The sequence below is a fragment of the Apostichopus japonicus genome, chromosome 12, assembly GCF_037975245.1.
Source record: "Apostichopus japonicus isolate 1M-3 chromosome 12, ASM3797524v1, whole genome shotgun sequence".
Classification (NCBI taxonomy): domain Eukaryota; kingdom Metazoa; phylum Echinodermata; class Holothuroidea; order Aspidochirotida; family Stichopodidae; genus Apostichopus; species Apostichopus japonicus.
This window is the reverse complement of record NC_092572.1, coordinates 24,347,676-24,374,988: the sequence shown is the minus strand read 5'-3', so window position 1 is coordinate 24,374,988 and position 27,313 is coordinate 24,347,676. Positions and strand designations below refer to the sequence as shown.

The 27,313-nt window shown below is 39.3% G+C and overlaps 2 protein-coding genes across 16 annotated transcripts in view; one reads left to right on the top strand and one right to left on the bottom strand.

Annotated features, from left to right (window-relative positions):
• Positions 1-27,313, top strand: part of LOC139976953 (opioid-binding protein/cell adhesion molecule homolog) — a 104,051-nt gene that overhangs the window by 59,177 nt on the left and 17,561 nt on the right. For all 12 annotated transcript variants that reach the window (XM_071985859.1, XM_071985860.1, XM_071985868.1 and 9 more), the window contains one exon: positions 901-1,001. In XM_071985859.1, the coding sequence (XP_071841960.1) occupies positions 901-1,001 (101 nt within the window). The remainder of the gene's footprint in view (positions 1-900; positions 1,002-27,313) is intronic.
• On the bottom strand, positions 4,942-25,424 carry LOC139976957 (G-protein coupled receptor moody-like). 4 transcript variants are annotated; one of them, XM_071985883.1, is made up of 4 exons: positions 15,908-16,107; positions 7,507-7,671; positions 6,287-7,185; positions 4,942-5,407 (listed from the first exon to the last, which is right to left on the bottom strand). In XM_071985883.1, exons 3-4 carry the CDS (start codon positions 7,099-7,101, stop codon positions 4,993-4,995), a joined length of 1,230 nt encoding a protein of 409 aa, XP_071841984.1. In that variant the 5' UTR covers positions 7,102-7,185; positions 7,507-7,671; positions 15,908-16,107; the 3' UTR covers positions 4,942-4,992. The 4 variants fall into 4 exon arrangements, with proteins under 4 accessions (XP_071841984.1, XP_071841983.1, XP_071841982.1 ...); XM_071985882.1 differs by lacking the exon at positions 15,908-16,107 and adding an exon at positions 25,023-25,424 and having other exon boundaries at positions 6,287-7,671; XM_071985881.1 differs by lacking the exon at positions 15,908-16,107 and adding an exon at positions 16,131-16,358 and having other exon boundaries at positions 6,287-7,671.

The window sequence follows — 27,313 nt, the reverse complement described above, 5'->3', positions numbered from 1 at the left end:
ATGATATTTGGAAAGTGTAACTTTAACTGTTCTATGAAAGCTTGACGATAACGATGTGTTGACTATGACGATGACTAGTGACGTGCACGACAATTTCAAAGTTGGGACCAATTCGCAAATTTCATCCCGACCAAGGTAAGGCTACAAGCTATTAGGATGGCCTCTATGATGACCTCTACGACGAAGACGAAATGACGACAGGACCATATGACGGTGAAAGACGTACCAAACAATAGCGAAAGTGATTGTGACGGTGGTGGTTGTGGTGGTGAGGGTGAGGGTGAAGGTGAGGGTGAGGGTGTGGGTGAGGGTGAAGGTGAGGATGAGGGTGAAGGTAAGGGTGGTGGTGGTGATAGTGGTTAAGATGGTGGTTGTGATGGTGACGATGATGGTGATGGTCACGACGACGATGACGTCTTTAATGATTATTTTAATGATAACTGCTAAGACTGAAAGTGAAGGAGAATGTCGTCGTTGACGGCGATCTTAACGACGGCCATTTCCCATGACCTTAATGATGACGACCATGAAAAAGACGGTCGCAATGAAAGACGACGGAAGTGAGTACAATGGTGACGACATGAATTAGGATAATTGAAATGACCACCGCAGTGATGAGAATGAAGGAGAATGATTATGTTGGCGATGGAGGCGACTGTGACGATGACGGTGACGATGACGACGACGAGGCGACGATTAAGACGAGCACACTGACTATGAAAATGATCGTGACGATCAAGATATGACGATGGTGTTGACGATGCCGTTGGCGACGATGAATGACTGTGACGATGATGATGACGATGACGATGATCATAGCAGTTATAGACCCACTTTTAATGAGCCAAGTTAAGACATTGATTGATATTTCTTTGTCCTTTCACACCATTACACCTTCAGCTTATACATCAACAACCTCGATCCGGGAAGAGATTACCGTAACTACACATGCAGAGTCACCAATATTCTGGGCTCGAATTTGTGTGTTATTGAAATAACAGGTAAGTTTTATTTCTTGTACTACTCTCTCTTTAAAACTTCAATTCGAGTCATTCCAACGATCGGGATCAAACCTGGTTTCTTTCGCACTCTATCAACGACCTATACCGCATGATAAGTGCTATTCAGGCGGCTACTGCTGATGTACGCTTTGGTTCAGTCAGGGGCCAGGTTGGGCGATATATAAACACCAACCCGTATCACACACTTATATTTCCAGCAAACCTATAATATCGACGATATGCGGTGATTTGTACGTTTTGGCCATTGGACTAACTGCATATCCGACGCAATACCCGGTAAACCATGGTGCATCCTATTGGTGGTTGATGTCACTCTCTTTAGATTTTCAGGCCCATGTCTTGATTGTCTCTATTGGATGGGTCAAAGGTGGTTGATGTCATTCTCTTTAGATTTTCAGACCCATGTCTTGATTGTCTCTATTTGATGGGTCAAACCCACAAAATCATTTTGATATAATTAAAAAAACAAAGTTTCGTTGAATGCTATAATTTCTATTTTGAATGGAGTAGGAAAGGGATGTGTAGGGTAGAAAGTCGGGTAGGTAGTAGTGTAGGTAGCAGTGAAGGGTAGGTAGTAGTGTAGGGTATGTAGTAGTGTAGGTAGCAGTGAAGGGTAGGTAGCAGTGAAGGGTAGGTAGTAGTGTAGGGTATGTATTAGTGTAGGTATTAGTGTAAGGTATTTAGTAGAGTAAGGTAGGCATTAGTGTAGGGTATGTTGTAGTGTAGGGTAGGTAGTAGTTTAGGTTATTTACTAATGTATGGTAGGTAGCAGGGTAGGTAGTAGTGTAGGGTATGTAGTAGTGTAGGGTAGGTAGTAGTGAAGAGTACTGTAGGTAGCAGTGTAGGTTATGTAGTAGTGTAGGGTGGGTAGTGGGGTCTGTGGCCATGCGTTGTATCTAATACTGTGCTTATGTCACCCCTTTACCCGTTCACACGTGATAACGCAGGACGAGGCAACATTCAAAGTAAGATGTAACATGAAAGAAAAATCCTACACGATCTTGGGATCAGTGTAAGAAAACATGGAGTAGGAACCAATACAGGGTAGGGGAAGGTGTAATGTATGGTTGCGATTCGGTGATGCTGGTGGAGGGCGCTATCTAACACCATACTCGGATGTGGCGATCGGCGTAATATATCTGGTATAGTAAACACTTTAAAACTTTCCTTTTCAGCAATGCGTTTACTATTGATCGCAGAAGAGGGATGGATTAGTTTAAATATGTGTAACTATACCTCCGTCTTGTAAATATAATTATCTTGGGCGTTCCTTATTCAAAACATATTGCGACAATTTACTAGGACCAATGTGAATAATTAGACAAATTGGTGGTGGGGTGGGTGTGGAGGGGGTAGGGTGGGGACTTTCTATATGGTGGATATACTTAACTTCTCTGACTATATAATCTGCTACAACGTGTGGAAGACAGATCACCTTAAACGAAAAGACGCAATTTATCAATTAATCATGTTTTTGCTATCATCTTTAATGTTTCACCAAATGATGGTCTAACACACTGTATGTTCTAAGCACTGTATGTGTTAAGCACTGCAGGTCTTAAGCACTGTAGGTCTAACGCACCGCAGGTATTTCGCACTGAAGTTCTAACGCACTGTAGGTCTAAAGCACTACAGGTCTTACGCACTGTAGGTCTAACGCACTGTGGGTCTAACGCACTGTAGGTCTAAAGCAATGTAGGTCTTACGCACTGTATGTGTGACACACTGTATGTCTGGCGCACTGTAAGTGCTAAGCACTGTAGGTATAAAGCACTGTAGGTCTTACGCACTGTAGGTCTAAAGCACTACAGGTATTACGCACTGTAGGTCTAACGCACTGTAGGTCTAACGTACTGTAGGTCTAACGCAATTTATGTCTAACGCACTGTATGTTCTAAGCATTGTAGGTCTTAAGCACTGTAGGTCTAACGCACCGCAGGTCTTTCGTACTGTAGGTCTAACGCACTGTAGGTCTAAAGCAAGGTAGGTCTTATGTACTGTAGGTCTAAAGCACTACAGATCTTACGCACTGTAGGTCTAACGCACTGTAGGTCTAACGCACTGTAGGTCTAACGCACTGTAGGTCTAACGCACTGTGGGTCTTACGCACTGTAAGTCTAAAGCAATGTAGGTCTTACGCACTGTATGTCTGACACACTGTATGTCTGGCGCACTGTAAGTGCTAAGCACTGTAGGTATAAAGCACTGTAGGTGTTACGCACTGTAGGTCTAACGCACTGTAGGTCTAACGCACTGTAGATCTAACGCACTGTGGGTCTTACGCACTGTAGGTCTTAAGCACTGTAGGTCTAAAGCCCTATAGGTGTTAAGCACTGCAGGTCTTACGCACTGGTCTAAAGCACTATAGGCCTGAAGCACTGTAGGTCTTTCGCACTGTACGTCTTAAGCACTGTATGTGTTAAGCACTGCAGGTCTTACGCACTGTAGGTTTACGTACAATAGGTCTTTCGCACTGTAGGTCTTACGCAGTATAGGCCTGAAGCACTTTAGGTCTTACGCAATGCATGTCTTAAGCACGGTAGGTGTTAAGCACTGTAGGTCAAACACACTGTACGTCTTACACACTGCAAACATATATTCGTTTGGAAACATTTCTTGCCTATAATTTCTTAGCCTGCCAAGAACAAAAAAGCCCGTCATAAGTAATACCAAATACCGTACAATATATATATATATATATATATATATATATATATATATATATATATATATATATATATAAACTGAGAATGTTCGCTGTTAACTGTGCAGATTATTACACATTTCATGATATTTACAACCATTACATGTAAAAGCATATCATTATATTTCATGTAATTTTCATATACCGCTATATACTTGTATAATAACTACATATAATTACATATTTCATTAAACGTATTTTTTCAACAATTACATGGAAAATCATATTTCATGTAATTGCCATATATTTACATGTTACAAAAAGGTTCATACAAATGTCAAACTTACACACTACAAATATCGGCTGTTACGCAATATGTATGTAATTCTTTTCTGTGTAGTTCACAGGATATTAGATATTGCTTCTGTTTTGTCTTCTGTTTTAGAATAATGTGCGATTAATATTTAAAGTCAGCCAAGTTTTGCTCTATGTCAAAAGTGGCATATATATATTGCTGGTACTTTACTAATTTCATGGATTTATAAGACATGTCTAAAAATTCCCAGATATAGTGAAAACAGGATAGTAGGTGTATCTGTCTGTCTGTGTACAAAAGGTAAAAAATGCAAAAAAAGTGATATTTTAAGTTAACAGTTCAAAATTCTTTGATAAGACCTAACTCGCATCGTATTCATCGTAACGCTCAAGTTATTCCGATACATCGACATATCCATTCATCGATACATTGATACATCGGTGTATCGGGGGAATATTTCTGAATATGCGGAAATTAAATATGAAACAAAGACAATGGCGTCTGCCTCCCCCAGTACCTTCTTTTTTTAGAATGACTTCTTACTCTGTATAGAATTAGAATTATAAAAAAAAAATTATGACGTAATCATGAAGTATGACGTAATCAATTCATCAGAACGTCTTTAGTTTACTTTTACCATGTATCAGTCTAGTTTAACAGTTTTAACATTTTCCCGCTAAACGCTTCCTCCGTTTTTCCCCTTTCCGTGAAGTTGCTCGTATCTCGCCCACCAACACCTCCGTCACTGCGCACGCGCTCTTATCCCCCCCCCCTTTTCCCTGCTCCTCCCTTCCACCCGCATCGCGAACACCTAGGTAACAAAATTATTTAAGTTATTAAATTATTGATTAACATTAGGTTTTCGTTCGTTATTTCAGATTCCATCAACGTGTAGTGACACGAAGTTATTGCCGTCTCCCCTTCTCTTCTTCTCTCCCAACCCCCCAACCCCCCAACCCCCAACCCCCAACACCAACCCCTCCCCCATCTGCGCATTATACGTGATTAATTTATTTGTACTGAGGTGAGCAACAACCGCACTGACCACATTTAAGTTTCCTTAATAGCCACGATGGCTCTGGAATAGAGTACCATTGGCATTTTAAGATACTTTTAAATACCATCTTGAAATTTGGGAATCTGACAGCGTAAATAATGGGATTTAAACAGCTGTTTACAAGCAATATTCCGACAGCATACGGAGTCGCCGGATCGGTATCGTCAATAACCAAACAGATTACGTATGGTAAAAGACAGAGCATAAAGGCACAGAATAGAATGAACAGATTTTTAGTGACTTGCATCTCCCGTCGGGACATACGCGTAATGCGTTTTAGAGTAGTTCCCCCTGGTGAAGAATCGGCTAGTTTATTCAGAGATTCTACACTCATATTCACCGAGACTCGTGCAGGCCGTGAAGGCTTTCTGAAAGAAAGAGAAAAGGATAAATGGGTTAAAAAAAAAACAATAATGAAGCATTGTGATTAATACTGAACAGATTGACGGTTCCACATCTCATGGAAACGATATTATACATAGCTATTAAATTAGTGGAGTTTTGCTACAGGGGTCCAAACACACAACATAAAGTACATAAACACACACACAAATCATTGAGTTAGTCAATCAGTTAGTACTCTAATCGGTCATTCTATACATCAACAAAATATATCATAAATTATTTTAAAAAATCTACAAAAAAAATGATGTAGTGAAATACATGTTGAAATTGAACCATGAGTGGCCAATATCTATATCAGACTGAATCTTTGAAAGGGATATTCCAGGGATAATCTAGTTTTGACTTATACTTTTTTAACGTATGCTGTTAGCAACCTGTTGAAATGTACTTTTCAATTCGTTAGTTCGGCCTTGGAGATATGTACTTCTGAAACTGCCCACAGTTCTGTACTAACTTGTGAACCTATCGCAGACACATGTGACGTCATAGTTGCAAACTGACAACGCAATGCTACAGTACCGCCTTTATTTTGCACTCTCTTGTGTTTAGGTTCGATAGGATAGGATTCCAATCTTTCCTTTTTATACTTCAATGCAATATTAAGGTAACACCATAACCATGATGTGGTTGTGGGTGTTTGTACATTGTGATGCGGACTATTAGTGAGGCAGAAATTTGACGAAACACCTGATTCTAATTTTGCTTTTTCTGTTTCAGTATATCCCCCCCCCCCACAAAAAAAAAATGGTACGTATAGGGAAGGAAAGCAGAAATCGATTGAAAGATTAAACTTGAACTGTCTATCAATTATTAGTAATCAAGGCATGGATTGTCCTACTTACACTGGTACTTCACTGTCTATCGAGGATGACGTCACAGTTGTCTCTCCCATAGGGATATGCTTCTCTACACCATGCGACATTGGTACTTCTCTCGTAACAAACTTCCTTGAATGCGACCAAACGTAGTGAAGTATCTTACAATATGATACCAATAATACTATCAGTGGCACGGGGAAAACCCCAGCGGCTTGGATATAGTCGTAACTCTGAGACGCGTTGTCATGGTAACCAACACTGATATCGCTACAAGTTTTATATTTCGGGTTATATCCCAGAGCCCCGATGCCAAATATAGGCGGTAAAATAACGACGCAGAATGGTATCGCCCATATGACCAAGACCCATAGTATCAAAGCAGGTGCACTAAAGACCGTGTGATATGTATGTTTAGAACACGTGATCAACACGAGTCGGTTCAACGCGATAGAGGCCAGCGTATAGAAGCTGCAACCTACAGAAACTGTCAGTACCCCACCAGCTACGGAGCAGGCGAACGCTAGGTTTTCTGGCCATTCGCGACGGTTCAACAGACCCGCAAAGCTCCACGGTATGAATAAACATGCCAGTAAATCAGACACCGCTAAGTTGATCACGAATGTATTGGTGGCGTTTTGCAGTTTCCTGGTCAACAAAACGGCCAGTATGGTGAGTGAATTACCTATGGTCCCAGTTATGAATACAATTAGTAATATGCCGGCTACGAGCACCCTCTGTGGATAACTATTGAATTCAAAACCGCCGGGGCCGTCAGTGATGTTCGTACCTTCGGCCATATCCGTACCTTCGGCCATGTCCGTATCCGAAATTTCAATCATTTTCCGTAAAACCCAGGCAACAACGGCACTAGGAATAGCTCATTAAACAGGCTACGGCTCTGTCGTCTTCTTCCTCTTCTTCTGCTGTGTTAATCAGAATACAACAGATTGAGCACTTCAACAACTATCTATATATATATGTATATATGGTATTGCGGGCGTTCCAAGTGTATTGTCATAAGAAATCTTTTCAATATGATATCTATTGAGTTTGGTGGGCGTAGTAAACAATCATACTATATACACACCAAGGCTGCACTCTTAACAACAAAAGACCCGGAACTTTGTGTTCAATGCAATGTTTCTATAATAGGCTCTGACGTACATATACCGAAGGCTTCCAATAACTCCAGTTACTGTACAGAACAAGGACAAGCAAATGGAAGCACTGCAATAAGAGTTTACCAAATCGGAAGTGTAGGTCCAAATAGAAAACGATCTGTTTGCTCACGAAATCCTCTGAAGTACTTTCATCAGGAAGACGGTCACATCAACGACTGCTTGTTGACGACCCATGCGCTAAGGAAAAACATTCGGCGGAATAGGTAGCTTTTCATCAGCCACTGGTATCTGTAAAAGAAGTTAAAGAAAGTGTTCAAGCAAACTGGCATGAGTAATACAAAGGCTGAGTCATTCGTGGAACTGGATTTTCCCTTCAATTTTGACTAGTTTGTTGCACAACACAGCATCAATGTTCATCATCTTTATTTACGGGACTGTCCACACCAGTAACTTTAGATGCAACCTATTTATCGTGTTTTTTCTTTAATTTTTTATTCTTTACAAATCTTGAACTTCCACGCCCCCCACGTTGATACTTCCATATAGAGTGATTGAAGTAAACTTTTTTTTTTAACTCGACACAACTGTCTTTCAGTACCAAAATAACTGTTCTCTCTATTTCCTCAACTATGTATGCATATATAGGTAACAGACTATACAGGTAGCAAAAGCCTGGCTGGATGTCGGGGTTAGCTGGAGCTACACTTCCGGGGCACGGGGTCAATTATCAGAAAAACCTTTGAGAGATGAGAATAAAAAAATTCTTTCTCATTTTCGTTATGATAAATTATGGAAAAATAAGTACTACCAAGTATGGGGCCCGTTACTCTTATTATTCCCCGGTCCGACCTGGCTATGACCGGGGTCTATATGTTGTTCATGTACAGGCCGAACGTACAATCCAGCTTTTAGGCCTACGTTTACACCAAGTTAAGTCCCAAACGGTTGTCAAGGTTGAGTTAAAACGACAGATTTATGACTGCGCATGTGCGAGTATATATGACAGATTGAGAACGACCAAAGTACTGTACAAGTGCATGGCACCCGTTTGTGAAGACTCGCGCGCAAAAAAAGAAATGTCTAATGCCGGTAATCTGACCTAGTTTAGAATGAGGTGTAATAGAAGTGTTAGACACCACCATCGATCCCAGAAAATAGACACACAGCTTGCTACCGTCGGTAATTAGACACTAGTGTACAATCAGTACATGCAGCTACGGTCAATAACCACAGCACAGTGTATAAACGATACAGCGATGGACATCTCAGGTCCAGCTAAAGTTAACAAGGTATCGCGTTTCATTACTCTCTGCATTTTGTAGCGACACAAACAAAACGTCACTTGCAAGCAACAGAAAGTTAACTTTTTTCAGATGGCCGCACACGGTTTGGGGCGAGTCTTCAATGCCTTTAAGGTCGTCTGTATACACTTGCATGTAACAATGTTCACCGATTATATCGAAAGGACCGAACTTAAATTAACCAAGATGCTAAGCCTTATAATTGCGTTTCTCTTCCATCGACGAAAAGATCAATCACACCAGACTGACTAGACTGGAATGTACTTTTGAAGTCGGTTATTTCTTGGTAACGAAGGTATACCTACCCGCAAGTGATGGCTTTTGGGTATATGATATATCAGCAATAAATCCCCTCCAACCTTATATGGCAGTACATAACTGGTATAGCCATAACTATACAAGGAAAGGGTATGCCAGGAATTAGTATACCAGTAATACGGTGTTTTGTGACTTACTGTAAATTAGCAATCGAGTGCTCATGTACATTAATACGCTATAAATTCTGCGTTAACTTGGAATTAATTTAATAATGGTGTATGGGAAACAATGACATATCATATTGATTCGACGGACTGATTTAACTCACACAGCTTGCATTGGCATTGTTTTGCGCTGCAGTGTTATCCCCATTGATTCTTGTACAATATATACTATAGGATTTTTTTTTTAAATTAAGTCTGGCGATGTGAGGGGTTGGGGGTCTTTCAAATTAGAGATTTGAAGTTTGATGGCGCAGTATCATTGCCAATATGGAAAGGGTATACTTAACATAAACAAAATGATGGTTATAAAAAGAGGCACATTTAAGGTGCACTTGCTGTCACACCCCCTACCCTCCCACCACTCCCCCCACCCCAGAGAAAACCCCCATCAACGTGTGCATATTGAATTTAAAGTTTTAACTTTTTTACCGCAACACAACAGTTTTAGTTGCGTATATGAAGGACAACGAAAGGCTATTCAAAGCTGAGTTGTGAATAGTATCATTTGTATGCCGCCCGTCACGAATTTTTTTTTTTTTTTTTTACTTTTTTTTTTTGTCACGTCGTGGAAAGAACCACTGTATTTCTATTGATACCAAATTTTCGGTCATTATATCGTATACAAACAAAAGAAAAAGCGGATCTCGAGAAATGGTTACAAAATATGAAGACGGGAGGGAAATCACCGGGAAATTTCTTGTAAGGTTTGTGGTTTTACAGAGGGGGGGGGGAGGGGGGGGGACAAAAGGTAAAGTTGGATTTGAAGGGTTCGCGATCTTGTATCAATTCAAGGGGACTTTCCAATGATGTCGACTTAAGAAGAGGAAATTCCTGGTCACTGGTAATAATCATTCCGAGGGAACTACAAACGCGCGCAACTAATTGTGCGCCTACATGGCGCACATCTATTATGGGACGCTGCCACAATGCGGCGGTACAAGCGAATTGCAACTGGATTTCTCTCTCTCCACCTCTCTCTCTCTCTCTCTCTCTCACTGTCTTTTGTACCAATGAAAAACAATTACAACGAACATTAACAGTCCTAACATAATTTCCAAATTTATAGGCATTTCAGTGATAAATTAACAAAAATATAACAAGAGGAAGGTAGGTAAACGTTTTTGAAAGGGCAGCTGGCGCAGCAACACTAATAGATTACCTACTATGTTTCCACTCTTCTAGAGAGAAGGTTTAGCCAGTAAAAATAATGTTTCATTCAATCAACTATATCAATCGAGTCAGGAACAAGAGATATTAAGATATGTTTTTTTTTTTTTAACGAGCAGTGTACAATATGTTTTCTGTTTAAGATAAGTGTAACATTGGCTGCCACCGTAATATCCCTGCCCCCGAAAGATGGCTATGCTACCGATTGAATAACCAGTCCACGGACGGGTTCATACACTTTTCGTATATTGATTATATATGTAGACAGTAGAAAGTATATCACATGAATGAACAAAATTCCAATTGATCCCCCAAAATTACAATTATCCATGAAACATGCCCGGTGACTTATTTAGGCACTTTACGAATTCTCTCATAAACACAACAATTGCACATATCTGCTTTTTTTTAAATATGCCCAAATTCTGCCTCCTTTTCTATTGCACTTCAATTTGAATGACTCTTGGTGCCTTATTAAGAAAAACGGTTGCTATGGAAACACTTACGTATTAATTACACTTTTAGATTGGGCATCTGCTCATAGCCAGCTTTGCTATTTGAAATTTAAACTAGTGTTTGATTGAAAGACAATTGAAAACCTATCAGTTTCACTTCTAAGAAATATAACTCATTTGACTTTGAAAGGTTAATTTGCATCCAACCGACTAGGCATGCATATTTTAGAAGCGTAGGTTTAGTCACTTTTGTGGGTTAGGATATCAATTATGTTTCTGACTATAAATCATCCACCTCGACAAATTTAAGTTTCATTTTTTTTACTTTTTGAGTTGCCGTTTTAAGTGCAACGAACTTCCAAATAAACTTCCGTAAGAGAGATCATGGTAGAATACAGATAAAGTAAAAGATACTCTACATTGTCATGGTGTCAAATTTGTAAGGTTGCTTAATTTTGTAACCTCTGGAAGTTGTGAAAATTGAAAAACACACGTTTCAATACAATCCAACGTGATAACTTAAACCTAAAAAAAAGCGGTTTATAAGATGACAAAAATGCTCTTTTACGACATGGAAGGTTTTCCAAATACAAACTTTGTAGGCTGAATAGAATGGATGATAAGCTGCTATGAAGAATACAAGTCTGTATTATAAACATCAGTGTTTAGTGAGTTTATAACATGGAAGGGTTGTTCAAAAACCCAAACAAGTGATAACTGTACCTATTAAGCAGGCTGCTTGATAACTTATCACAAATAGAATATCACAAGCTTAACCGCATTGTTTACTGTGTTAATATAACATGGAAGGTTCAAGGTTTTTCCAATGCAAATAGACTATTAATAGTATACAGTTAAAGAAGATGTTAAACAAAGCTGGTAACGAATAGCACGAACTGAACAACAGTGTTTGGTGAGTTTATTACAAAGAAAGATGTTCGAATTCAAAAGTGCTATGGGAGTGTTCACAATTTTGAACACTCTTATTTGATAAGTATTCGCTAAAAAGTACAAGTTTATGAGATAAACAACAGTGTGTAGTGAGTTAACGTCATTAGAAAGATGTCCGAATGCGGAACTAATAATAAGAATGTACACTCCCAATAATAAGAGTGTACACCCCCAATAATAAGAGTGTACACTCCCAATAATAAGAGTGTACACCCCCAATAATAAGAGTGTACACTCCCAATAATAAGAGTGTACACTCCCAATAATAAGAGTGGGTACTTCCATCAATAAGAGTGTACACTCCACATAATAAGAGTGTATACTTCCATTATTAAGAGTGTATACTCCCAATAATAAGAGTGTACAATTCCAATAATAAGAGTGTACACTCCCAATAATAAGAGTATACACTCCCAATAATAAGAGTGTATACTCCCAATAATAAGAGTGTACACTCCAAATAATAAGAGTGTTTACTTCCATTAATAAGAGTGTACACTCCCCATACTAAGAGTGTATACTTCCATTATTAAGAGTGTATACTTCCAATATTAGGAGTGCATACTTCCAATAATATGAGTGTACACTTAAACAGGTTGATGCTGTACGTTTTCATGAATAACGCAACAAGTGTTTTTTTTATTTTTTTTTTATTTCAAGGGATGCATGTTCGGGGTTTTTGCGAAACGGGAACCATCGTTGGATGTAAAGAATTTCTAGACAATGGCACAGATGTGGTTACTATTGTCACTATCTGCATAACCGAAAGTGGAATAGTTTACCAGCTATATGGAATATCCTGCTATAGAGGAAGTAAACTCTTGAATTAAATTGCATGCTAATATATCCTAGTAAATAGTCGTTGATAAAATTGTAATATCAGGAAGAAAGATCATATATAACACATTTATCTAAACTTCAGCAATTTCCTAGTTTCGATGCTCTGTATATTTAGCATATTATTTGTGCTTGGATGAAATGTTTGGAGGGTTTCCGCAAAATGAAAATTAAAAGTTTATCGACATGAGCAGGCTACGTGTTTAATCAATTACAGTGCTGTGCGTGTGTATATGATGGTCTGTGTGTGTATGTGTGCGCTTTATAAATTTGTAAAATCAGGAAAGATAATATATATAACACATTTATCTCAACCTCAGCAATTTCCCAGTTTCGATGCTTTGTATATCTTGAGCATTTTATTTGTGCTTGGATGAAGTGTTGGGAGGGTTTCCGCAAAACGAAAGTTAAAAGTTTATCGACATGAGCAGGCTAGGTGTTTAATCAATTATAGTACTGTTCGTGTGTGTATAATGGTCTACGTGTGTATGTGTGCGCTTTTATGGAAGTAACAAGCTTATCCAAAACGATACGATACAATAAGATTTGCCTCATGTATATAGCTGTTCCCGTCGTAAGGCGCATCGGCGAGCCAGGGGCGTAAGCCCCTGGTTCAGTAAAAATAAGACTCTGTGGTTTGAGAGAACTGAAGCAAAATAAAATAGACATTTTGTGAATATGAACTTTGTGGGCCGGGTCGGAGAGAAACGTGGCTGGAATGGTGGTAGGACGGGAGGATGTTTTTAAGGGCGGCGATGTGTGGTGGGTGGCTTTACAGGCTGGTGTGGTGCTGGACGATGATAGGACTAGGAGCTTATCCAATTAGTTCCTATATAGCTAATTTATAGGGCCTATACCTGGTACCTGATAACGTTAATGCCACTTTCGTACAGTCTAGGTAGTGCTCGGTACGGAGTTGTAATATATACAGACCTCAGGTAAGGTTCACTTTTACTCTATATGACAGGAAATTGTATTCTCTATCGGTTTATCAAAGCTTGCGGAAATGGGATTATATACTTGACTATTCACAATATGAAGCATCCGAGAGTATAGGCTATCGTACACTACTGAAAGAAAAACAAATTCGTTGATTTTCCTAACAATTTCTTTCGACTATTCCATACCAGTGGGGGGGGGGGGGCGGGGGCTGTATATTGTGACAAAAAATGTTGTTGTCACTAAAGAGTAGTTGCAAACTTGATTTTGCACTACGCCTTTATTTTCTTCTGGTGAGGTTATTTATCTTCGACTTTTTACACCGATATGTTTATTATACATCGTCATCTCGGTTGCAATTTCGGGAAATTCCTTTACTTTAGTATGAACAAGTCTCCCGGTGACGAAATGTTGGGAAACGAATCTTCATTCAGAAATCCCTTACAGTATAGGCTATACTTGTGGTGTTACGTGAGGTTAACAACTCTATATAGTATTGGCTTTATAAACTGATTACAAAAAGTCGGCAAAAGATGATCAAACGTGGTCGAATTTAGTATCTCACTCATCCCAACCAAAGCTTACACCGAACTCAGGGACGGGTGCCGTATTATCCAATAGACAGGTTAGGCATGTGTCTTATAGACACCCGATTAGATCGTGGGTCACCCCCCCCCCGGGGTGGAGGGCCAACTCAGAAGACAGCCTGGGGACCCAAACTCAAACGTACTCTGTGAACACTACTTCCAGACAAGACATCATCAAACTACTGTGTTCGTGCTTGTCAGAAAGATTGATACAGGGGACGGGGAAGAACCAAGGTGCCGTGCGGACAACAGAGGGAGGGGGTGACCCGGCTTTACCCGAAGAACCTATAGTCAAAATAATTTAATCAGGGTACCTGTACATGTTAACACGTCCATCATTGTTATGACAATAATTTTGGATGGATACCTATAACACCGTATGAATTAGTTAAATATATACATCACTGCAATAGCCCACGCAACATGCCCACCACTGGTGGTGACCTTCCATGGTGCTTCTTGACGATAAGTAATAAAAGTATCAGAAAAGTGCAGTTATAAAGTTCCTATAAATACATCAGACAAAAACAAAAACTTTTATAGCATTTTACTTGAAATAGTTTTTGGATGCTCTTCGACCCTAAAAAGGAAATAAAAATTCATCATAACTTTAAGGCATTATTAGCTTTATTTAATCAAGTTTAATTTTTATTCAATAATCACCCCCCCCCCCCCCGGTCCATTTGAAAAGTGTTGGATTCCACTGTTTGTGTACTCCGCCACAACACTTCACTGGTAGTTCGGATATATACCTACTAGTCAGAATTTGAATCATTTGACGTCTAAGGTTTTGTATTACCCCCCTCCCCACCCCTTCCTACGACCCCAGGGTCGCAGTACTCCCTCTTTCATATAATCCTGGCTCCGCTCCAACTGGGTAGTCTAACGGTCTCTGATAGGTATACATGGATTGAAGCGCTACAACATATAAACACAAAATGTCAACAGATAACCTTTTTTTCTCGGAGGGGTGGGTGGGGTGTCTTCTACCTTCAAACGCAAGCACTTAGTTAAACTGTAGCCTGAAAAGAATCGAATGGCGACCCACGTAGGTATAGGTTACACCAGGGAGTTGTTATGGAGCCCTGGTTACACATAAATTCAGACATGCCTATACGTTTGGCATATATAGCCTGCTATAAAAAGTGAACAAGAAAGGAGAGCGTCGACTTTATCATATACTGTTATAGGTAACTATACCCTGTTAACGGTGTTTTAATTTCTAAGCAAGGTATAACATATCCAGCCCTATACTATATCACCACCTGCAGTGATTATATATACTTTGGGGTTGTGTGTTGGTAATAACTGGTATAGTGCTATGATTAGATATGAATTTAGGGAGTTTTCAGTATAAGATCATTATAGGAGTAAGAGACCAGTGAAACGAAGACAATAAAAAACAATATGTTTTAACGGCTAATGCTTTTGATGACATATCGTAATAGCCTACATTATACATTGGTTGCTTTGGCTTGTCGCGTTGAGCGCTATTCTGAGTGGATGTGTTTTACTAATTATTATTATTGTTTGTAAAAAATACCTATTGTCACAGTCATTAACAAGATAGACACACAGATTAACCGGTCAATTAGGTAGTATCTTGAAAGAAGAAATCAATTCCGCTAAGAGTAACTTTACCATGGTTGAATAATTCAGTGCGAGTTAATTAAGCACATGACGTGCGGTAATAAACAATGCACTACGTAGTTCCCCCTCCCCTTGTTTTTAAGAAGAACCAAAAATAGAAAAATGCTTAACAAAAATCCCTTTACATAGCCACTATAACAATGGCGACAACTTACCTTTAAACCAGGAACACGGAAAACCCTAAGCAACTCGTATTGAAGACACCTTCCGTGTACTACTATATGTATGGCGAATTGTTTACCAGAGGCGAGAGAACTCAAGGCAACTTATGAAGTGTACGTTAATACAGATAAAGACTTAACAAGACCGCAAAGCACGCTATTGTGAGTAACAGCACCGCAACTCTCTTTCAAAGAAGTTACCAACCGTATAACTTACCCATAGTGTGGCATACAGTCTATATCACCGTCAAACATGCACGCATAGCCATTGTATTGTTCGGTAGTTTGGTGTTCGTGCCCAGGTTCTTGCCTGGGCGACTTTTTCTTAACTTAGTAGCCATTGTATTGGTCATTCAGCTGTTATGATACTGCTATTGTAGCAGAATGGGCCGCGGCTAGCAGTCACGATCTAGTCATGGTTTGTAATAATCGGTTCGATAAAAACCAGTGTATTTCAATTATTGTTTGCAAATACAACGATGAAGTCAGAGTGACTCACCCGTGTGTATACCTGTTATCTAGTTAGTTAAAAAAAAAACCAACATCCTGGTCTTTGTTTCGTTATTCTTGTTTTCTTGGTTTGGTTCCCGGAATTTTGTCAGATTAATAGTGTGCTATTAATAAAATCAAGATCATCAAGTTGTAAAAAGGACTAATGTCTAATTGATTTTCTTATATTTGTGCTTCTTTTTTTGCAGGGAGTAACTGCTCTTGACAAGCTCTCAATTATGATTATTTGTTTTTAGTTCATTCCCTTAAACACTATATGTTTGTACAAGTATATTCATTTTATATTTAGGTTGTGTGTTAATTAATGTAACACGTGTTGTTAAACACCATTAAACGAAACGAAGCGAAATTATGCTGGATATAGGATGATGACATAATAATATATAGATATTATGTTATATACATATAATAATAATATAATATATAATAATATAATATATAATAATATAATATATAATGATATAGTATTAATTATTAATATAATATTAATTATAATAATAATAATTAATAATTAATATTAATAATATTATAATATTAATATATCATATGTAATATATCACATGTAATAATATGTAAGACCAAAAACAGAAAATTGGGTTTAACAGACGAGAACGCGGATTCATTGTGCGATCGAATATTGCGTTTATAATTTTCAAGGCAGTCTGTATAGGCCCCAAAATATAGCACGCCATAATCGCTAGACGTTCTAAAAAAGTGCTTTCCTGGAGGTATTTACCTTTTTCCAAATTGTTCTCAGACATTCTAAATGAACACACAAGATGACTGAATGTCCCAGTCAGGTAAATTTCATACAGTTAAATTAAATACAGTTTAAAAATGTTGTTTGGAACGCCGTGTGAACTAAATATGTTACAGTATAACTTACGAAGTTTAGTCTGTGAGAACTCTTTGATTTTATGTGTTCTTCTTAATGTAGTATGTTATGCGTGATACCTGTTCACAGGCACGTAATGTTTTGGTCGATCATTATAACCTGAACGAGAGCAAGGGAAGGGTAGAGGTCTTTCGGTTAGCGCCGAAATAACCTATACTTCCATTTTCCGTTATCTCGTGTTATCAATCGACCAAGCTAAAACTTGTGACAATGTCATATAGTGACAGTCATATACTGTAAAGTGTAGATACTAGATACCACTCATGGAATTTCTTTTTTTTGATTTGAGATAAAACAATTGAAATAGGCTCATCTTGTAAATATTCGCTTGTGCGCTTTGGTTTAGTCACTGAGCTAGGAGAGAATTATGTTATATGTATTGTATATAATCATACATACATACATTTATACTTCCTTACATACACACTTATATACAATATCACATACGTAACATACACACACACACTTTCTTACATTATGATGTCGCATGCCATCGTGTTTGAAATACGCTCGCGGTTCTTTCATGACTTTTCGCAAAAGCAATAATAACTTATTATGATAACAAATAATATGCAATCATTATGATTTGCTGCGTTTTGGGCGACACCTCTGTGACCTTATAATATCTATAATACCGATTTATAGTGGTAACATGCTGTGATGTGCCCTCTGGTGGATCGAAACGGGGTAGTTGCGAGAAATGCAGTATTTTACCGTTTTTTTTTATTGATTTTCTTCACGATTTATCTCCCTGTGAAGAAGGTCATGTAAAAGGCCGTACCCCTAACCAGGTATCAGGGTGCATGCTACTGCGCACCCTGCTGTTTTTAAGTGAAAAACATTACAGGTTTAGCCTACTAATGCAATGGTGTTTGGGACTATACCCTTCATCTGAAACTGTCTACCAAAGGCTGCGAGACCTGTTTCAAGCAAGAGATAGTTAGCCTTGTCAAAAATGTGTTGATGATAAAAGTTATTCATACTGAATTGGTAAGTTGCTTACACTGTTTACTTCCGTGATACAGACGTGTCGTATACGGGGCATAGCCAGCTGCTGTTTCCGAAGTGTGCATACGGAAGCTTAGAATGGTCACCAGATGGACGAACTAATTTAAATTGGTCATATGAACTTTGAAGTTCATATATCAATAAGGAGAAATATCATAAATGGTGATTTGCCATAAAAAAAAATTTTTTGTCGCATTCCACAACTTGTATAGGCAATCGCAATGTCGAGAAGTAGAAGTGTCATAGTTAGAGAACTTTGCTTTTCATTTGCCTCACTTGTCTAAGACATTTTCACGGAATTATCCATTGTTGCAACATTCTAATTGCCCTTCACATTAGTACTTGTGTACGGAGCAGTCCATGCTCCGTCTATCTCTCTATCTCTATGACGAAAAACATCATGGAAGTGTCTAGCTCTGACATGTAAAGTATGATATAAAGCCGATATAATGTGGTTAGATGCACAATCATAAAATGAATAAAGTACATTATGGCCAATAACTCTTTTTTTTACTACCCTGGTGTTTAAAAATTGTCACTTACCTCATGTTTGTCATTGAATATACTGTCACGTGGCCTGAACTCATATTTCAATGATAAAAACGTAAATATTTTTTGATACCTGCCAAGCATGCATGTGCATGATTATTTATTTCATGTAATTCAACGACAAGCGATGTGTGATAGGTTTTTACATGTTAACAAGAACCCACCCGCCCCACCATCACCCCATCCCCACCATCACTCCATCCCCGCCATCGCTCCGCCCCCCCCCCTCAATAAAATATGTGTCAAATTACTAAGATAGGTTGAGTTCAGGTTTGATACATTTTTTGTTAATATAAACCTTATTTCTAACGTTCAATGAACGTTTTGTTGATGATACACTGAATATTTGGCATGGCATGTTATGCAGTTTATTATTCAAAGTTTGCTACTATAGGTCAGCCGAAGAAGGTGTTGGTCGGTATTAAATTGGTTCCAGAACTCGTTTGCGAGTTTGGGTTATCAAAGGACACATCTTGGTTATGATTTCCTCTTTCTTCTGCCTAATGATTACCACTTGGGGCCAAGATGACAGGGAACTCCATTGATCCATTGATCCACTGATCAACCGTAATCCGAAAGGAAAAACAATAGATTCACTCTTATACCGACCTTGTAAAATTGTGAGGCGGGACCTGATGATATGCATGCAAAGTCTGCAATTACTATAACACAGATCGCAAAGTCGGTAATTACTGTAACGGTTATATCCCAGATTCATCACACCACGGACAAATTGTACTCAAAGCCGATGTTTATGCATGTGTTAAGTTCTTCACTACCGCCCTTATTCCTTTTGGGGATACATTTGATACTGTAGTTTTGATTCAAGAATTCCCCGGACTGGGTGATACTCTCTTTTTTTTTTTTGTCTGAGCCCTTCCGCAACTGACAAATGCTGACTATCACTAAGAATTGGCAAAATTTTGCAATATACTATAACACCATATCTACCAATAAGCTGGAATACTACTAGCTAGTCCATTTTTATGGCTGTGCATTTTAGAATTCATAACACTCTGGAAGTCATACAGGGACTTATAGCTTCCGTGTTGCTTTCTCAATCTGCGCGGCATGAGAATGATTCGGCTGACATGTAGGTGTGTCGTCAGTTTTTCGCCGAGATATTTCATGGTGATCGACTCTGGGCTTCCTTCCCTGTTCACTTTCTCAAACCATTCCAGTTTTAAACAATGTCTAATTTTGGTTTTGGTTTTGGACCGTACAATTATTGTCCGTCCGTCCAAACAATAAAATAAAATTAAAGTCCCGATGCTGCACACCATGGATTTATGTTTTGTGTGTAGGCACTCATTACGTCTCTTCCGTATTTCGACTAGATTCAGGCCTATACCTTCGTGCCAAATAATCCCAATAGAACGACGATACTATAAATTGAAGTATAAAATTCCAAATTCTTTCTTTTCTTTTCATTTCTTGTTTGTTGTTGTTGTTTTGTTCTTTCCTTCGTTAGACGTGATTGTTGTAAATGTTGTTAGACTTAGACGGGAAGTTTTAACATGGCGGAAAATTTGACATTGATATATTAACAATACTGCTTACATTCACCATGAAATGATAGGAAAAAGATAGGCAAAACGAAACCAAGAGATTTCACCTCCTACGTATAGGTTTAGGTGGTTATGTGACGTCACGCATTTTCAAAATGGCAGCCCTCTGTCATATAGGGAACACTAATTAGTGTAGTCACTTATTTAAGGCAATTGTATATACGTGTACGTCCAAAGTACATATCCAGTTTATTGCATAGGATATAAATTTGGTGGTTTGGGGTATGCCTCGCCTTTTTCAAAGACAATGTTGGTTTGCCCGAGCTATCATGTAGACACAGTTTGGAGAAACAAGCCAAATTCTTGGCCTGATTCCAATAATATTTGATCAGCTAAACGCAGACAATGTATTCTGTTATTATTAGACATGCGTACGTTCAGGTACACTGCACAGATTCAATCGTATAAGGTGCCACTGGAAGTTATTCCCATCCTAAATAAACACACAGTTCTTTGTGTTGAAATTGTATAGGCCTATATAATATAATGAAATACAACGCTGAACGTTTGATACTGTATACTTCTAGTTTCGGACCATGGTATTATTGTATGAAAACCATGCATGGATGGATAGAATAACAATAGCTTATCGGTGGGAATTAACTCTCTGACTCGGAGCATGCGCAATAGTTTATATCTGTATAAATAACTGATTTCTTTTAAACTTCTTTCTAACGCGTTACCTTTTCGGAAATAACAAGGTCTCCGGCTTCCGAAATACTGAGAGGGACTTGACTGCGTAACTGTTAACTTCGTATTTGGCTTTGCGATGTATAGCTTTTGTAATGATCTCACTTTGAATAAGCCAATCCACGTGACATTGACAAACACTTGGAGATATATTCTCAATCTAACAAAGACATAATCTATATTGCCATCCCTCTGGCCACTCTAATAGGCCGTTCCCACGAACGCGGGCTTGCTTCACCCTTGATCGACCTATCGAGGGGAGGGCAAATTGCTCCACTCTTTTTCTGCGTGGGAACGGGACTAGACCGCTGAGCTTGATCAAGCCCCTTCATGAGAGGTGGTGAGCTTAGCCCGGGTAAACGTTGACAAATGTATATAAACAATTACCTTGGGGTGTAAAAGTTACAATGGATTTTATCAGTTGTGATTTCCGCCGCTTGCTTCTTTCAGTATAGGCATAAACTGTGTCGATCTTCTATAATTGGTTGTGTGTACAAAGGACCAAATGCAGTGAGAATGAAGGAATTACGTAAGGCATAGCTGAGTAGTACACAGTGTAGCTGCCCGCATATATATCCGCATACATATATGTTTCAGCTGCTGTTTTGAAGACGTCCAGATAATCGGCAAAGCCCAGTTTTGCCACGATGACGTAAAACGTTTAGTCTACACGCCATTACTTTCTTGACGCAAAACTAGCCAAAATACACTGATAGTGAAATTTCTTGTTGGCAGCTTGCCAAGAAAAGTTTTACATCAATGTCCAGTAAAATGGTACAGTATAAAATGGGTGCGGACATCGAGTTGCAACAAAACCTTTTGCACCATGTCTCGAGCCCTACCAATTTGTGTTAGTGGTTAAATATTTACTTTGGGTAAAGTGTGCAAATATTTTTCTTCCAGAGTTGTTGAAACAATTTTAAGAACACAAAGTCGGCATATCTGCTAGAATAATAGGCCTACTATTATATTTAGGTTTCCATTTTATTTGCTATGAACGTTTTTCTTTTACTTGAAGGTTTGTTTACGTTACCCCCGTGACATGTCTTACCACTCAAAATATTGCTTTTTAGACATCAATGATTTTCTTGCGCAATGCATTGACTTTCTCAAAGCTGGTAAAACGTAGAAAATAGTAAGTTTGCGCTGTTTGGATGATGTATGCACGTGCCGAAAACACTCACTGCCTATAGCTGTCGATCGCTGCTCGTATTCTCTGATGGATTAATCTATTTGTGTTACTATATTCTCTGCAAAATCGTGAATTTTCCGCGATTTTTTCTTTAGCTTTGTCACGGTCTGTACCATGAAACATGTTGGACGTTTTCGCCGAACACGTATTCATACAAATACAGTTAACGCCTAATCATTTGCCCACACTTGCAATCATTAAACTGGTATTTCAAATAAGTTGTTTTTTTTTCTCGATAGTTAAGTTTTAATTGCAGTCATGGCCAGAAATCGGATGCTATGCTGTTCACATTGAATACGCCCTTAAAACTATGCCGTTATTATAAACAGAAGAACAGTGTCTATAAAGTGATACTGAGAATATGTTGAGTACAAAATAGCGATATATTTCCCGCGAACCCGGTTTAGACGTTTCCCAATGTTTCCCAATCATGCCGCTATATGCCTGGAGTTAACTCGTTGAAACACGGGTTCAAATTGCAGGGCTTATCTGCCTATGCATGCTTGAAGCAAGCCCGCGTTCGTGGGAAAGGCCTATAACTTAACTAGTTATTAATCATGGAGGTAAAACAGACCCATGGTCCAATAAAAATCTGATAGTCAACTGCAGCCACTGTAACCCACTCCAATATCCAACCTCATCCACTGCGACCCACTCCGTTAGTCAACCACAGCCACTGCAACCCACTCCGATACTCAACCTCATCCACTGCGACCCACTCCGCTCGTCGACCGCAGCCACTGTTCACCAACCCGATACTCAACCTCATCCACTGCAAACCACTCCGATAGTCAACTGCAGCCACTGTAACCCACTCCGATATTCAACCTCATCCACTGCGACCCACTCTGCTAGTCAACCGCAGCCACTTCAACCCACCCCGATACTCAACCTCATCCACTGCAAACCACTCCGATAGTCAACTGCAGCCACTGTAACCCACTCCGATATTCAACCTCATCCACTGCGACCCACTTCGATAGTCAACCGCAGCCACTGCAACCCACTCCGATATTCAACCTCATCCACTGCGACCCACTCCGCTAGTCAACCGCAGCCACTGCGACCTACTCCGATACTCAACCTCATCCACTGCGACCCACTCCGATACTCAACCTCATCCACTGCGACCCACTTCGATAGTCAACCGCAGCCACTGTAACCTACTCCGATACTCGACCTCATGAACTGCGACCCACTCCGCTAGTCAACCGCAGCCACTGTAACCCACTCCGATACTCACCCTCATGAACTGCGACCCATTCCGCTAGTCAACTGCAGCCACTGTAAACCACTCCGATACTCAACCTCATGAACTGCGAACCACTCCGCTAGTCAACCCCATCCACTGCGACCTACCCCGCTAGTAATCCGCAGTCACTGTAACCCACTCCGATACTCAACCTCATCCATTGCGACCCACTCCGCAAGTAAACCGAATCTACTGTAACTCACTCCAATAGTCAGCCTCACCCCCACTTTGAACCACTTCGATAGTCAAACCCTTATCCAACTTTTGAACCACTGTAATAACGAACCTCCCCCATTTGCATGAAATCCTAGTTCATTCTCACCGCCGCCATATTGAACCCCTGGCACCGCCTATCGACTGCTTTGCACATCCTAACCCAGTTAACGAAAGAAAAAGAAGACATACGTACGAAAAATACACGGAGATACGATTGGATACGTGTATAGATGATTATAGTACTGCGCATGCACAGACCATGTCGAGTCAAACCAATCGAGGGCTTATGAACTACTTTCAAATGACTTCCTCACCTTTGTCGATAGCAACCATATGGTGCGAAATCATTGACATCATTAACATGATTTTTTTTTTTTTTTTGGACGAACAATAGTATATATAGCCGATAACGTCTGGTGTCCTTGTCTTGGTTTGAGTTAACTCCCTGGTTCTACTTCTGTAAATTAAAACAAAGCAGCCACTCGTTGAAATGCGTTAACACTGACTCAAAACCCTAAGTGTTCGATCTTTTGTTGGTACTTATAGCGATGTGTTTCGTAGTCGCGGAAATTGCACTTATTTTAAACCTAGATCTGTAGACAAAATTATTGTTATAAGAGATACGCCTGACAAGAGAAAAGTGGGACGGGGTAGGAGGGGGAGGGGTGGTTAGGGGGGGGTGATAAGTGGATGTATAAGCCCCGGGGTTTGAATGACAGAGGAAATATTAGATAAAGAGCAATGTATATCCTAATTGTCATAACACAGTTAAAAATGAAAACATGTCACGAAAAAAAGGGGATAGAGGGCGCCGGGTGATGAATTTGTCCCCGTAGTCCGACCTAGCTTAGCTCTCCATCAAAGTGATGTACCTGCATTGGATACCTATACTGTGTTTATTTATTGAGAACACCGTCGCCGTGAATAAGAAAACCTTATCAATACGCCAATTCTTGAAACCGAATCAACATTTACGTCTTGTCTTAAACAATAACGGTTAAATCCATGTCCTTACTGCATGATTACCAACTGGAGCTGAATAACAAATCTTAATTTCACGGTCACCGAATGGGATCAATGAAATCATGTTATAACCATTATTTTACATGTGGCAGACTATGTTTTTTTTTTAGCTGTAGCATGTATTAGTAATCAAAATGTATTAATATAGATGTTTTATCGCTTATTTATCACATGTAGCCCATACGTCTATCTGTTCATGTACTTACCCTTAAATTTTTCTCCCTGTCTTACTCTCTCTCTCTCCTTTACTGGGTGGAAATTTGTTCCTGTTTGTGACATCCGAAAATCCAAAATGGTTATCACCTTGCAGTTCGAATCGTGATAACAACTTTATAAGCAAATATGTATCAGTTTTCTCCACATAGAACATATGTTAAGATATTTTAAGAGTATATGCACCTTCTTCACGACATCAAATCGATTAACATAATCATGACCATGTATCTTCTTTGTTTTGTTTTTTACAGTAGAGCTCTAAATTTATCTTTAATAGCGGTTTCTCAAACAACATGATAACAATTATAGTAGCTGTCACTCCAAGAGATAAACATTGTTAATCAAATATATATGAATAAATTTTACACGAAAATGCTGCAGTCCGGTTTTCGTTTTCAGATTTTAAAAGTTCCCTGATGTAAATAGTATTGGATGAAATTATTATTATTATTATTATGGGGGACTCTTTGAACGCCATTATGGACAAATCGTATAACAAAAGATATATAGTTTCATATCTCGATCAATGATCATATCGGAAGTTATTATACGGATAGAAAAAGAAAGTAAGAAATGAAACCTATATTGTATACGTGACTCATACCCTTTAACATTGATAACGTGTTTTTAGATACTGTATATAGGGAACTGAGGCCAAGACGGTCATTTCAAATGTAGTGTGCACCCTTGACCTTTGTATTACTTCCGTATATTGTTTGAATGGGGATCATTCAATCGGTTTTCGTTTCGGTCACAGATGTTTTTCTGACTCAGAATATGAAACTGTAGAATGTATATGTAAGTATATCGGTCAATCCGATCAACCTGGTCGTCAGGGACGTAGCCGTGGGGGGGGGGGGGAGCAGGGGCAGCGACTGCTACCTCCTTTCAGTTTCGAAAAAATGTTAAAAACTGTTTTATTTTTTTAAGCATGGTATTTTTGTCAGTGCTCTTTTGATCTTGAATACTCGTCAGCTCCGTTAACTCGAATAGAATCATCGTAGCAACAGTCAGGCCTATACTGATTCAGCTACCTACTTAGTTTGGCAGATGCAATTAGCTAAATTGAGCATATAGCCTATTACAAGCCTACAGTTGGCCACTGCGTAATAAAATACATATTGCCTATACCTAACCGCACTCGATGGAGTGTCACGCACCGATATTTGTTTTAGGCCAGCACTGCGCATCTGACTGTCTTACAAAATATCAAGTTTATATTGTCCATCAGCTAAGTTCGCCAAATGAATTAAAGTCCAGACATTGGACAATAAACAAGAATCATCCTACTGGAAAAATTGTAAAAGAGCACTATGAATTCAAACAGGAAACAAAATCTGCTGATAATATGATATCATATGATAATGATGAAACTGGCAAAACATTGAACCAGATCGCATCTAAGGACCTTCAATTGTTCAAAAATATTTTACCCCCTCACCTTAGACCCCTCCCCCATATCAGTCGCAAAATGTGCTCCCCCTTTAAAATTCCTGGCTACGTCGCTGCTGATCTTACATAATCATGAACGTACGCCCGGATCCAAACTATCCACTGGGACCATGGGGTGTTTCTTTATCCGTGTCAACCATCGAACCGGTTAACCATCCAACCAATGAAACGTATCACCGGTTTACCATCGAAATGACTAAATGCATAATAACCGGAGTACACTAACCAACGAATTAAATGGTTGCATATGCAATAAGGTATCTAACAATGAAGGAAAGGACTTTATCAAGAAAACTTTAAGATTTCAAGCTATTTGTAGCGAGATATAGAACAGTTCTTGGTTCTGCTTTTACCATCCCCCACCCCCCCTCACACCACCGCCAACCCCGTCCACCCGCCAACCCCTCCCCCACCCCTAATTCTCCAGCGGGCCCTCATGTCCATGTTACTGAACCATTGCACGGTAGACTGATTGTAAACTGATGATTAACATATTACACCACTAACATGTTATTGAAGTTTAAAGAAGCACATAATGAAAATTGGTCACACACACATACACACATTCCATACCACTACATTCGAGTTGTCCTAGGGGCGGGTTGTCCCAGATACGGATTGTCCCAGGGGCGGATTCTCCCATGGGCGGATTGGTCTTGGAGAAATTTGAAGGAAAAAATACATGATGGGTATCTGGGTATGACTGGTCGAAACGCCGCCGTAAGGTTGATATGCCGAAATGCGTCAGTTCCCCCCCCCCCCCCTATTGGTCCTCCCAATCTTCTCAGGAAGTTTATACCTGGTCACGTGCACATGTCACAACTCCTTC